The 13631-nt window shown below is 51.1% G+C and overlaps 1 protein-coding gene across 5 annotated transcripts in view; it reads right to left on the reverse strand.

Annotated features, from left to right (window-relative positions):
• FAM3D (FAM3 metabolism regulating signaling molecule D) overlaps positions 1 to 13299 on the reverse strand; it is a 37573-nt gene extending 24274 nt beyond the window's left edge. The window contains exons 1-2 of one of the 5 annotated variants that reach the window (XM_032323851.1): positions 13064 to 13299; positions 340 to 390 (exon numbers count right to left, since the gene is read on the reverse strand). In XM_032323851.1, coding sequence (XP_032179742.1) covers positions 340 to 352 — 13 coding nt within the window. In that variant the 5' untranslated portion in view covers positions 353 to 390; positions 13064 to 13299. Of the gene's footprint in view, positions 1 to 339; positions 391 to 2017; positions 2296 to 2367; positions 2473 to 13063 lie in introns of those variants that run through there. The other 4 variants (XM_032323842.1, XM_032323825.1, XM_032323858.1 and 1 more) reach the window with 4 other exon arrangements.
• Positions 13300 to 13631: the final 332 nt, after the last annotated feature.

Here is a 13631-nt window from a genome sequence, read left to right on the forward strand (position 1 = left end):
GTGGTATGAAGTTTCTAGAACAGCCCTCCTTGAGCCCTCACTTCCTTCTAGAGTTAGGTATCTCCAAAATAGGGAGAGTCCCTGTGATCCCAGCCTGGAGGGGCCATGATGGCAAAGCTTATCGCCCTTCAGCCTCTGGGCAGCAAGTTGCCTTTTCTCCTCTTTCAGGCTTACCCCTGGATGGGTTTCCTCCTAGAGTTCATCTGGTCTGAACATTTGAGAGCATGGGATGCCAAACAACCTCTGAGTCCAGGGACTGGCTGCATTCCTGATAGAAAAAATGATTCCTAAACCAGTATCAGACCTTGAGACTTTGAATCCTTGGAACATGGCCCCTACCTGATCTTCTCATCTTGTCCAGGTGAGCAGCAGCTTGGGGTCAGCGTTAGCCTATGGAGAGAAGGAAATCAAATTGGAAACTGGCACTTGGGGTCTGAAAACGAATAAGGTAGATGATTAGGGATGAGTATCTCTGACTTTCGGATTGGTTCCTCACCATCTGTCTTCTGTTCACTCTCCGCCTCCACCTCTCCTTCACTTTTGCCCCTAGAATTTTATATTCTATTCAACATGTCTTTTTTGAGTGCAGAGATTGGCAGGTAGAGGAAGTTGTAGTCTGCCAGCCACTGTCTCTTGGAGGATTGATTTATCCATCCATCCATCCATCCATCCATCAATCCATCCTTCCACCTTCCATCCGTCCATCCATCCATCCGTCCATCCTTCCGTCCCTCCAGCCAGCTGAGAGACATTGAGCTAGCTGGCTCCAGCAAGGAAACAGCAGCTCGAGTGATTTCTGCCAAAGTGCCAAGGGGAAGAGTAACGAGAACACTCACATTACGGGTGAGTTGGCGCAGGTGCTATATACACAGTTATCTCCTTTCGTCCTCGCAAGTAGGTAAGCCAAGACTCACCGTGGTTAAGCCCAGGGTTATTCAGCTCGTAAGGGTCACAGCCAGAATCTGGAGCAGGTCTCCACTGCCCAATCCCCACAGGGTCCCACTCCCAGGGCCCTTTGTCCCGGAGGAGAGTTGAAACTGGAGTTCCCTGCCTTCTTGAGTCCCAGGCCCCAGCTTTCACCTGTGTCACCTGCCCAGGTGCTGGGCAGTTCCCAGTGATTCAGCAGCTGTGAAGACCCCCAGGGGGTCTGTAGAAACCTAGGGGAGGGGAGGGCAGGGCTGGTGGTAACTGTTCTAAGTCTCTGAACGCCCACAGCCAGCTGGAGCGGCTCTGACTGCAAGGAATTGCCCCCGCGACTCTTCCTGCACCCTCCCTACTCCAGAAACTTCTTTATCCTAAGAATCCATCCCAACAATCTTGGTCTCCAAAGCCCTACCACCAAGGCCACAGATAAGAGACAGGAGGCCATTCAAGCAGTTCCCTGGAACACTCCCTGATATTTAAACAAAAGCAAGGGCAAATCTACATTTCTTTTTGATAAGTATGAAAATGTTCCCACCCACTCAGACCTGCCTTTTAGGTCCTTCCTGGTGAGAAAGGTGAACCCGTGCCTGACTCCACCCACAGAGGTTTTATAGAACTTTAACTTCCTGAAATTCAAATGATCACCTCACCCCCCCCACCTTTTTTTTCTTTTTTTCCCGATACAGGAGTATATTATGCTTTTGAGTATTCCTGGAATCTGACCTACAGTCTGGGAGCCCAGGCCCCCAGATGATGCTGAAGGATGTTCTGTGGGATCCGCCTGTGTGGGGATCCAGGAGAGCTCGGGGCCAGACAGGAGGGAAGGATGGAACAGGGTCAGGTGGTTGGGGACGCACAGGTGACGAGATACACGTTGATATTCATAGAGAGCAGGCGGGAGACGGAACTCAGAGAGACAAAGGACAAGGGGCAGAGATAATAGAGAGGGACACAGAGGAGGAAAACACATAAAGGAGCAGAGGGAAGAGCAAATACTCAGGACATGCATTTACCCAGACTCAGAGGGAGAAGAAGTGCCATTCAGAGAGAGAGACAAGAGAGATGGGACAGAGAGAGAGGCTGGGACGCATACCTGGGCAGGGGGCTAGCTTCTCGCTGTCCTGCCCATGCCAAGCACGGATTCTGGCTTCAGGGCTTGGGGGTGGGGAGGGCGGTGAGTCGGATGTCCCTCCTGGCTGAGTCCCCGACCGTCCCCTCAGCACCTGCAGGGCTCTCCAGTCTCCTGAGCTCCCTGCCCGCTCACCTGGCCAGCTCACCCTGCCAGCCCATGGGTGCTCAGGAGGCTCTAGCTCCACACTCCTGGGCTCTGGGACCGGGTCTGCTGGGGGTGGGGAGGGAGGGAGAAAGGCACTTGGGACCGGTATGTGGGGTGGGGCGAGAATTCCCTCCGTAACCACCCAAACCCCAGAGTTTCTTTCTTACCTGTTGCTGCGAGACTGTCTGTCACAACCTGTTATTCAGGTTACGGAGCTGTGGGGCAAAGGCACGGGGAGAAAGGTCTGACTGTCCTTGCACACATATGATGACCCCAGGGTAGTATGTGGTCACAGGGCTGGCGGTGGTGGGAGGGTGGAGGGTGGAAAGGAGGGGACGGAGCTGGAGGACTAGGGAGGGGAAGGCAGAACCCATGGGGGTTCTGAGCCTCTCCCTTTGTCCTGCCCCTCCCCTGGGATCCCTTCGGATTTCTGGCTGCATGTCTGGCTCTGTGCGTAAGCCGCAAGCGTGCTTTCCTTTTCCATGGCAGGCCTGGTTTCCTGCAGGCCCCGTACAAGGCTGAGCACAGAGGAGGTGCTCCATGAAGATCAAGGGCCTGAATGAACTGGATGCTTGCACAGCCCTGAAAGGTTAGGGCAATGAAACGACCGTGTAGAGAAGGAAGCTGAAGTTCAGAGAGGGCAACTGACTTCTCTAAGGCCACACAGCAGCTTGTGGATTTAATTTCTGAAGCAGTCTCTGAGCAATCACAGGAAGGCAGGCTGTGTATGAGACAGGGGATAGGCCTGTGAGCAAGACATGCCTGGGTGGCTCAGTCTGCTTTCAGCTCATGTCACGATCCCAGGATCCTGGGATCGAGCCCACTTCAGACTCCCTGCTCAGCAGGGAGCCCGCTTCTCCCGCTCCCACTGCTGCTCCCACTGCTTGTACTCTCTGTCAAATAAATAAAATCTGTAAAACAAAACAAAACAAAACAAAAAGACCTGCTCGGGGCATCCCTGAGCCTTTGTCCTGTTGCTCCCTGTCTGTCTCTTTGCTTGGAACACTCCTACTTATACTTCAGGTCTCAGTGTAGAAGTTGCTTCCTCTGGGAAGCTTTTCCTGACCCCCCCAAATCAGGGCTAATGCCTACCTGTGGTCCTGGATGAGGGGACCCCCATCAAGGCCCCCCCATCCTGTCAAGAGGAGCTGGTAACAAGGTGATTTCTCTGTCGTTGGTTTGGAAGGGGGCATGGGACCCATGCAAGGCCAATCAGAGTTTTTCCCTGGACAGATCTGGGAAACCAGGGGGTGGGGAGATGGGGGGGGTAAGGGTTGGGGAGTGGGGGAGGGGTAGAGAAGCTGTTTTTTCCCTGGTGACTCTAAGTTGGACATCTGTGAGTCTGGGGCTGCTGGAGCCCCTTTCTCAGCTACTCTAACATCCTGCCAGAGGACGAAAATGCCAGGCTGAGCATGGGGCAGCCCTCATGGCCTTGGTCTTGAGAGGGTCGGGGAGGAAGTAGCAATAATGTCAGGAAAGAGGACGGGCTTCAGCTCCATCAGAGAGACCTGCACTCGTCACTCAGTACTTGTGTGTTTTGGGGCACACCTCTCAGGGCGCCGGCTTCCTCCTCTATGAGGGTGATGCCATCTACTTGTCCTGAAAGGGGTGTCAGGCAGGGAGGCCGCCTGTCTACAAGGACTCTGCCAGCTGATGACGTCCACCCCAACCCTCCTCCCTGTGGGCAGGACCCATGCACCCCGGCTGCTTCCTGCTAGCAACACCTTGCCAGGATTCCTATCCGGATGTTTGCTCTTCCAACGCAACTAAAATGCCATCACAGCCTGTTTGTGACATTTCTTAATGGTCCTATAAGAGATGGGACATCAGCTTCTTCCTGTTTCCTGGAGTCTTCTCTACTCAGGTACCTTTGAGCTCACCATGACCTGTCCCAGAGCCAAGATGAATGGAGGACAGATTACTCTCTTTCCAGGCTAGCAGGGTGGAGGAATGCACCTTGATGAAGAAATAAATAGGTATTTCTCCTGCTTAAGTCTGGTCTCTGGTCCCTAAGGCCCTCAGGATACAGGCCAAAGTATCTCATGTGCTTAGAAGGCCTCACATGATTTAAACGCTGGCATGAGATGGACCTTGCCGCCCTCATCATCTGCGGTCCCCACTCCTCCTTCTCCAGATGCTCAGAGCATACCCGAGAGAGGCTCTCTCCCTCGCCAGCTTTGCACATGCTGTTCTGTTTGGGCATTGCTCTTCTAGGACTTATCCCCTCGGGCAACTGCTCCTTGGCCTTGGGTCACTGCTCCTTGGCCTCGGGTCCTCACCCAAGCAGCCCTTTGTCCTTGGAAAGACAGAATTCAGAAGCTGTTTCTTAGCTCATCATAAGGATCCAGGTTCAGCCCATGGTCACTTCTGAATCAGCCCTAAGCCACAGCTGAAATGGAAAGAGCTCCGTGAACACGCTCTGCATTTCCCCCCACTTGGGCATCAGCCACAGGCTCAACTGTGTTCTCCATGTGGCAGCTCGTTTCTAAGGAGGCGTGAACCGGAGGCCCTATCCCGAGCTTGGAGAAATCAGGTTGTAATTAGCAACAACCATAGCTGGCCAGCTGCCCTAGTATTGGCTTTGGCCCTTCAGGCTTTCCTGCACCTGCTGGCTATCAGGTTTCTTACTCTCTGCCCAGAGCCACACCTCGAAGGACCACCTGAGTTCCAGAGCAGAACCGCAAACTCACTTTTTTGCTAATAATAAAAATAATAAATTATCAAGAAAATGATTAAACCAGCTACCCTTTATTGAGGGCTTACCTTGCGGATGGAGTTAGGCTAAGAATTTTACACATATATCTTGCCGAATCCCCTGGCAACCCCATGGGTTGGATCCTACTGTCTCCCCTTCTCCGAGGAGGACGCCGAGGCCTGGAGGGGGTGGGTGAGCGGTCTCACGGCTGTGGGAGCAGAGCTGAGAGCCACACCACCAGCTGCGGACAGCAGGGAGGTGACTGCATGGCGGCTGGCGGGCCTGAGGCTGAGCCACGCTCACCAGATTCCAACAAGGAAGAGCACTGGGTCTGAGGGAGTTCCGTGTGCCTAGGAGTAAGGCTTGACTCAGAGTAGGTACTTTAATTGGAACTCAAAGGATAATTCTATATCAAGGAAGGGTCTTATATCCAGGCCGTGAGGGCTCAAGTTTTCCTTCATGCAAGCAATGGAAACTTCAGGGCAGGGGTGGCACAGATGAGCATTTGGGCAGCTACTCTGTGACCCCAAACCACGGCAGAAAAAATGAAGTCAGCACAGAGCCTTTTCTGGTGAAGAGCAGAAGAGGGCTCAGACACTTTCCGCCCAGCATCTTGGGACTGGCACGTGAGATGTGTTATCCTTAAAGTGGGGACTTCTCAGTGCGGAGTAGGGCCAGGGGGACTTGGAGACAAGTCTGAGACAACCCAAGGTCATAAGCTGAGCAGGTCTGAAGACTCTGAATCTTCTTGGTCATGAGTTATTGGGGAATCTCTGTGATATCTTAAAAAAAAAAATCCAACTTAACAAATAATCCTAAAATTTATATGGAACCAGAAAAGACCTCAAATAGCCAAAGGAATATTGAAAAAGAAAGCCAAAGTTGGTGGCATCACAATTACAGACTTCAAGCTCTATTCCAAAGCTGTCATCATCAAAACAGTATGGTACTGGCACAAAAACTGACACATAGATCAATGGAACAGAATAGAGAGCCCAGAAATAGACCCTCAACTCTATGGTCAACTAATCTTTGACAAAGAAGGAAAGAATGTCCAATGGAAAAAGACAGCCTCTTCAATAAATGGTATTGGGAAAATTGGAAGCCCCATGCAGAAAAATGAAATTAGACCATTTCCTTACACCACACACAAAAATAGACTCAAAATGGATGAAGGACCTCATTGTGAGAAAGGAATCCATCAAAATCCTTGAGGAGAACACAGGCAGCAACCTCTTCGGCCTCAGCTGCAGCAACTTCTTCCTAGGCACATTGCCAAAGGCAAGAGAAGCAAGGGCAAAAGTGAACTATTGGGACTTCATCAAAATCAAAAGCTTTTGCACAGCAAAGGAAACAGCTAACAAAACCAAAAGACAAATGACAGAATGGGAGAAGATATTTGCAAACGACATAACAGATAAAGGGCTAGTATCCAAAAATCTATAAAGAGCTTATTAAACTCAACACCCAAAGAATAAATAATCCAATCAAGAAATGGGCAGAGGACATGAACAGACATTTCTGCAAAAAAGATATCCATATGGCCAACAGACACATGAAAAATTGCTCCACATCACTTAGCATCAGGGAAATACAAATCAAAACCACAATGAGATACCACCTCACACCAGTCAGAATGGCTAATATTAACAAGTCAGGAAATGACAGATGCTGGCGAGGATGCAGAGAATGGGAAACCTCCTACACTGTTGGTGGGAATGCAAGCTGGCACAACCACTCTGGAAAACAGCATGGAGGGTCCTCAAAAAGTTGAAAATAGAGCTACCCTATGACCCAGCAATTGCACTACTGGGTATTTACCCTAAAGATACAAAAGTAGTGATCCGAAGGGGCATGTGCACCTGAATGTTTATAGCAGCAACGTCCTTAATAGCCAAACTATGGAAAGAACCTAGATGTCCATCAACAGATGAAAGGATAAAGAAGATGTGGTATATATATACAATAGAATACTATTCAGCCATCAAAAGAAATGAAATCTTGACATTTGCGACGTGGATGGAACTAGAGGGTATTATGCTAAGCGAAATAAGTCAATCGGAGAAAGACAACTATCATATGATCTCCCTGATATGAGGAAGTGGAGATGCAACGTGGGGGGGTTGGGGGTAGGAGAAGAATCAATGAAACAAGATGAGATTGGGAGGGAGGCAAACCATAAGAAACTCTTAATCTCACAAAACAAATTGAGGGTTGCCAGGGGTAGGGGGTTAGGGAAAGGGTGGTGGGGTTATGGACATTGGGGAGGGTATGTGCTATGGTGAGTGCTGTGAAGTGTGTAAACCTCGCGATTCACAGACCTGTACCCCTGGGGCTAATAATACATTATATGTTTATAAAAAAATAAAATAATTATTTAAAAAATCCAACTCAATCATTCACCCTACATTTCCTGTGCCATCACAATGCCGGGGGCCTGGAACAGAGCAGGGAGCCAATAAGGTTCTCACCTTCCGGAAATGCACAGTGTGAGGGCAAAAGATACGTGGATGGTGATGGTGCAGTGGGGTGGGGGCTCGGGTTGGGCTTCCTTCAGGGAACCTCCTGGCCAGGGGGCTGTCAGAGTAGACTTCCTGGAGGAAGTGGCATCTGGACAGTTGGAGTTCTCCTGGAAAGTGTTTGGGGCAGAGTAACAGCATGTGCAGAGGCTCAGAGGAGAGGCAGAACCTGAAACTCTGATGGTAGAGACCAAAGTGAAGGGGGGAAGGGACTATACATTAGGCTAATTATACATTAGCCTGTAAGGACTGGGCTGATGGAATGACTACTTTGGACTTTGTTCTGAGGGTGATAAGGGGGCCTCAGGAAGAACTAAAATAGGGCTAGTGATAAAACCTCAGCTCAGTGTGGAGAAGGCAGCACCTCCTCCAAGAAGCCTTCACTGACCCCGGCTCCTCCATTAAGGAATTTCTCCATTGAGGTGCCCTGTCATGCTTCAGGTCAGCCTAATTCAGGGGCCAGCTTCCTCCCAATGCAGTGGCTTCTGAGGGCCTTCCTCGTGCATGCCCCTGATGCTAGCACCAAGGCACACAGTAGTTGGGCACTAAGTGTCCTCAGATAGAAGCAAGTGGCTTTCTGTCTGGGAAAGAAACTAAGGGAGAAAAGGCCCCAAACACACCACAGATGCTCCCTCCATCTAAGTGGTTTCTTCTTTTACTCCCTGACCCGCAGCATTCTCCAAAGTGAACCCTGTCCAGGGGATGGGCTCAGACTTCAGAATCCAAGCAGCCTCTTCAGGCTAAATGCAAGCTCCGGCTGTTTTCATCATCCCCGGAAATTCCGTGGACTAAGTGTTGTCTCCAAAGGCAGGGGGGGCACTCCCTGCTCTGTCCATGGGCTTCTCTCTGTGTCCACATCCCCCCGCCCCACCTCGCCCCCACGCAGGCAGGATTCCTGGCAAGGGATGGATTCTGCACGCAGCAGGGTGGGAGGTGGCCGCTGCAGAGGGGGCCACAGACCCTGAGGGAGACACTCAGCACGTAGAGGAGATCGAGATAAAGGGACAGGACAGAACAAAAAAGAAGCGGAGACCCTAAAGGACTGAGAGCGGCAGATACATTGACAGACACACACACACACACTAGCACGTGGGCACGCCCACACGCACACGGGAGTCAGGGGGCTGCTGAGAGTCCCAGGAGGCGTGCGGGATGCTGCCAAAACCCGGTTGCCACTAGCCATCCTGAATTCTGACCTCGAAATCTGAGGAACCAGCGGCTGCCTTTCCTTCTCTAAACGGTCCATCTTGTAAACCCCTAGTATTTATAGGCAATTATTGATCATGTCACCAATACAGACACATAGAAACTCCAAATAAATCTGTAAACAATAAGGACGGTGGGTCGAAAGCATTGTGCCAGTGACATTTATTTCAGAAGGAAATAAGCCCATTATTTCTGTTATGCCCTATTTTAATTTTATTTGTGGTTTTAATGGTTTTCTCCAGCTCTGGCCAGTGTTAGAATTACTGGGCTGTGAGAGGTCACACAGCAGGAAATGCAAGAAGGTGTGGGAGGCACAGGATTCTGAGGTTGCTTACTCCCCAAGTTCCTGGGATGTTTCCCAGAATAAGACAAAAAGCCCACAGGTACCAGCTGCCGCTCTGACGCTTCCTTATTTTAACTGCTTTAATCCTCAGCAGCTTAATGAGGAATTCGGGGACACTGAGGCACAGAGCGTTAGGTCACAGCTGGTGAGAGGCAGAGGAAGAGAGAGATCCCAGAGAGGAGCCCAGGAGCCCACATTCTTAACCACAGTGTCCGACTCCTCTAGACTTGGGCTGGGCAGCTTTCCGCAAAGGACGAGAGGAAATATCTTGGGTTTTCTGGGCCATACATTCTCAGTCACAGCCCTTCCACTCTGCCATTGCAGTGGGAAAGCTGGAGTAGCCGTTTGTAAATGAATGAATGTGGCTATGTTCTAATAAAACTTTATTTATAAACACAGGGGAATCTGAATTTGGCCCTAGGCCTTAGCTTGTCCAACTCTAATTTGGGTGTTGCCCATCTTAGCCCAAGGTGGACAGGAGCTCTGGTGTTCCCTTTCCCGAGCTTAAGCCTGCCTGGGTTTGGTTCAACCGTTGATGGTGGAGAAGGAGGCCTTCTGTAGGATAAGAGAGGGTTCCTATCACCCTGCCCTTCCTTTTCCTCCCGGCAGCCTGCATGCCCCTCAGGGGCGGATCCACCAGCCCCTTGGTTTAGCAGGGCTCAGCCGCCTGTCCTTAGACTTTGTTCCAAATTCGCCTGACTGGATTGTCATCTGAGGGTGCCTTGCTCAGTGCCCGGCACTGGGGAGACGCCCAATCAATGGCAGCTCTTGCCATATTGGCACCTTCAGATCTGCAGAGGCCTCATCGGGCCTGGCAATTTTGAGTCTATAGCATATGGTAGCTGAATGGCGGTCTTTGGAGCCCCATCTGGGTTCTGTCCTGGAGCTGTGGCTACAGTCCTCTCAGCTTGGTTTCCTTACCTGTATGTGGCCATCACAATCCCTAATTTAGTAAAAATTAAATTCGAGAATACACCCCATGCACAATACTGCCACAGGGGAAATGCTTCGTAAGTGACAGTAGTTCAGTGAGTAGGCCCCCTTGTACGCTGCTTGGGGATGCCCCTGTGCCCTCCACCATACCTCCTAAGGAGGCAGAAATCCCCCCAGAATGGGAAAAATGTATGCTCTGGATCGGGATTGGTTCCTCCAAGCCCTGACAGAGCAGCAGGAGAAAGGAGAAGGTGTCTGGCCCAACATGCAGCCCTTTCCCCTCCCCAAGGGCACGGGGTATAATCTCAGGCTGCTAGGCATCTTTGGGTACACGGAGGGGCCAGTATGTGCCACCAGAATGTCTCTTTGCTGAGAGTCTGGCTGTGTGTCACCAGAGAGGGCTACTCTATCAGGATGGGACTGCCTGGAGCGTCTGGGTTCATCCCCTGAGCCATGGCCTGCTGTTGGCCTATCTGAATCACTTCAGCAGGTCAAGCATGACGAAATTCACCTAAGACCCCGTGGGCAATTCTATTCCTTTCCATCAGAGAGAGCTGGGTCTTGGCCTCTTTGATTAACATGATGGCCGCCTCCACAATGACGTCAATGGGGTTTTGGAAAGGTTTGAGGAGATAAATCTTTCCCAGGGATATGTGGGATCCAGACATCTCTGAAGGAGAAATAATCTTAATAATAATCACAGTGATGATTCTAGTAAGTCTTAATACTGTTTGTTGGCCAGTTTTGAGCCCCGTGTCCTTCGCTTAATCTTCTCAACAGTATTGTGAGGCAGATTCTTTTATTGACTTCCTTACTCGTGAGGGGCTTAAAGAGATTAAGTGATTTATCCAAGGTCATACAAGTGGAGTGGCTGATGCAATATTGCCATCCATTACTTTAGTAACTGTGATTAAATGAAGGAGGGATGCTTGGAGCCAGACTGTGGTAGACACCTGCCTCTTGGGTCATCTTTCCAGCACCCATGCCCCCTTTTCCTGTTCCTCACCCCGATTTTCCTTCAGGCACCAAACTCCCTTTCTCTGATTCCTACCAGGCAATTGGCTAGGGATGGCCCCATTCCAGGTTCCAAGTGTGACCACGTGGCCTAGGCCTAACTCCTTTTCTCGGTCATAGAGGTGGGCAGGCCACCCATGCTGAGAAGATCACAGCCCTCCCAGGGCTCTTGATGGACTTGTCAAGGAAGAGGATCTGCCTCTCTGCTGGGGTAGCTGACTTGAGATGACTTAGAACTACAGATGGTGATGGTACCTGCCACTGTGGGGGCTGGGACACCTTGCCTGAGAATAAAGCAACATGGAAGCAAGAATTTCAGAGATGGAGTCAGAGTCCTGGGGATGTCATCGAGCCCCTAGATCCAGCCTTGCCTGCCAGTGGCTCGTTGGACTTTTTCGTTATGTGAGCCAATATTGTTCCTTTATTTGTTGGGCTGGCTTGAATTTTTTGTTGTTTTTGTTGTTGTCACTTGCAGCCGGAAGAGTACTGATACACAAGGATTTTCCCATTTTCAACCACACCTACATCACCAGACATGTGAGGTAACTTGCCCAAGGTAATACAGCAAGAAAAAGTCAGAGATAGGATTCAAACTCCAAAGTGGTTCTCTTTCCATGACTTCTACATCTTTGTCTCCCCAGGCTACGCACCTGGGAAGCAGACCTTGGCCTTTCCACCTCTGTTTCCTGGGACCTCCCAAAGCAAGAGATTGTTACCAATCATAGAAGAGTCTGCCCTTTCCACAAGGCCTCTGCTGTAGGACTTCAGTCTGGTCCAGGAAGCTGTGCCAGACTTGCCCAGCAGAAGTAGACAGGCCGGTCTCACCCAGGGTAGAACTGCCCAGGAACAGCCCAGTCCAAGCACACGTTGGCAAGCCATGGCTTCCAGCATCCTGCACCCCAGGACATAACCCTCGGCTCTTCAGGCTTCCAAATTCCTACTGGAAGGCAGTGGCAGGGGCCGTGTGTACACATGGAGGTATACAGAGACAGGGTGTAAATGATGACCATAAGACAGAACCCCAGTGCCCTCAGAGGAGACCTGCCCGTCTAATATTGGGAGGCCTGGCTTGGCGTTGGGTAGGCTGTGGCCAGCCTGAACGGGGAGCTGGCCAATGCACTGGAGCGGACAGACAGATAGAGCAAACACTGGGTAGAACCGAACTCCACTCCACAGTTTGCTTGTCCTGGGTGGGCCTGAGCACCTTGCTGCCCTCTCCTCCCAATGTCCGCTCCTGCCCTCTCCCTGCAGGACCACCCCCCCTTCCTCCCTCTCCCCCTTCTCTTAAGAGTCTGCAGTGTCCCAAATGCTTACCTCCCCGTTCTCTTCCTCCCACTAGCATTCCTCCCCAAACTTAACCTCCGAGAAGTCTGTCCTGACTCCTACCTCCTTTATGGTACATGTCGGAAGTGTTCTGAAGTTACTACCTGTGCAAATTTCCACCGGCTCTCTTCCAGCCACAGACTTTGAGTCGCCTTCACTGGGGACGCAGTGCTGCCTAGTGTCGGGGAGTGTACATTTTGCAGCCACACTGCTCGGGCAAGCTATTTAATCTCTCTGTGCCTTCGTGCCCCATATGCAAACTGGGAGTGATTACGGTGCCTACCTCGTAGAGGTCACATGAGGATTAAATGTGTTATTACATAGCGAGCACACAGCCCAGAGTCTGGCACATAACAGATGCTATTTTATGTGTTTTTTTGTGACTGCTAGCCTGGATGTCTAGATGGAGAACTACAGGGATCAACAGAGGACCGCCGGACTCTCACTCCCACCTCACAGATCAGAAAACTGAGGTTCAGTGAAGGCTAGGGATGCACCTGATATCACACAGCTACAAGATCTCTCGAGACCAGGGAGCTTTGTTGTGACTTTACAGATCATTTTGTTCACAGAAAAATGAGAGTTGGGACCTTTCTCGTTCATCCTTTAAATATTGGTGTGGCTGCTGATTGATGCTCAGCTGTGTTTTTTGAATGAGGAGATGAAAGAATGAATGAATGCCGAGGGGCCCCTCTGCCCGAGGAGAGGAGCCTGCGATGCCGGCCATCCATCCCTGGCCTGCCCGCTTCCGTCCACCCCACTTCTCTTTTCCTTTCTTTCAGTCATGTGGACCTGGAAGTTTGGATCTTTTCGTGCTGTTGGAAACGTACCTGAGGGCTCAGGGCTCCCGCTTACCTGCTTCGGTGGAGAGGCCAGATGTTCCCGCTGGTGCTTTGGGGCCCTGACCCAGCCCGTCAGCCCCCTGGACCCGCTGCTGAGCGAGGCCAGCCTGCTGGTTCTCGGAGGGGCTGGGGCCTCCCAGGTGGGTTCTCGCACTGTGACAGGGACCCAGTGGTTTGTGGGCACCGTGTGTGGGCCAGCTCCTCCTGGTTCTGCCCTGGCTCTGCCCTCCTGCAGAAAAGCCTGCTATAAACACTCCCTGCCCTGTTAAACAATCTTCCCAGGAAGGAGGAAATTCATCCGAAGGAGGAAATGAGTTCCAAGTCTTGTCTGGCTGAAGAGCCACTTGGAGGCCTCGCTTTGGCCTGGGCTGAGTGTCTCTTCCCCACAGAGCTCTCCTGACCTTGGCAGAGGAAGTTCGGGCAGGGATTTGAACAATTTAACCAGGAATGAAATACCACAATCCCTGCCTGAGAAAGAAAAACAAAACGCAAGATGACACCACCCCCCAAAATAAAACAACCCCCTGCTGGACTAAGAGGGGACCATGGAGTGAGT

Source organism: Mustela erminea, chromosome 1 (genome assembly GCF_009829155.1).
Source record: "Mustela erminea isolate mMusErm1 chromosome 1, mMusErm1.Pri, whole genome shotgun sequence".
Taxonomy (NCBI): domain Eukaryota; kingdom Metazoa; phylum Chordata; class Mammalia; order Carnivora; family Mustelidae; genus Mustela; species Mustela erminea.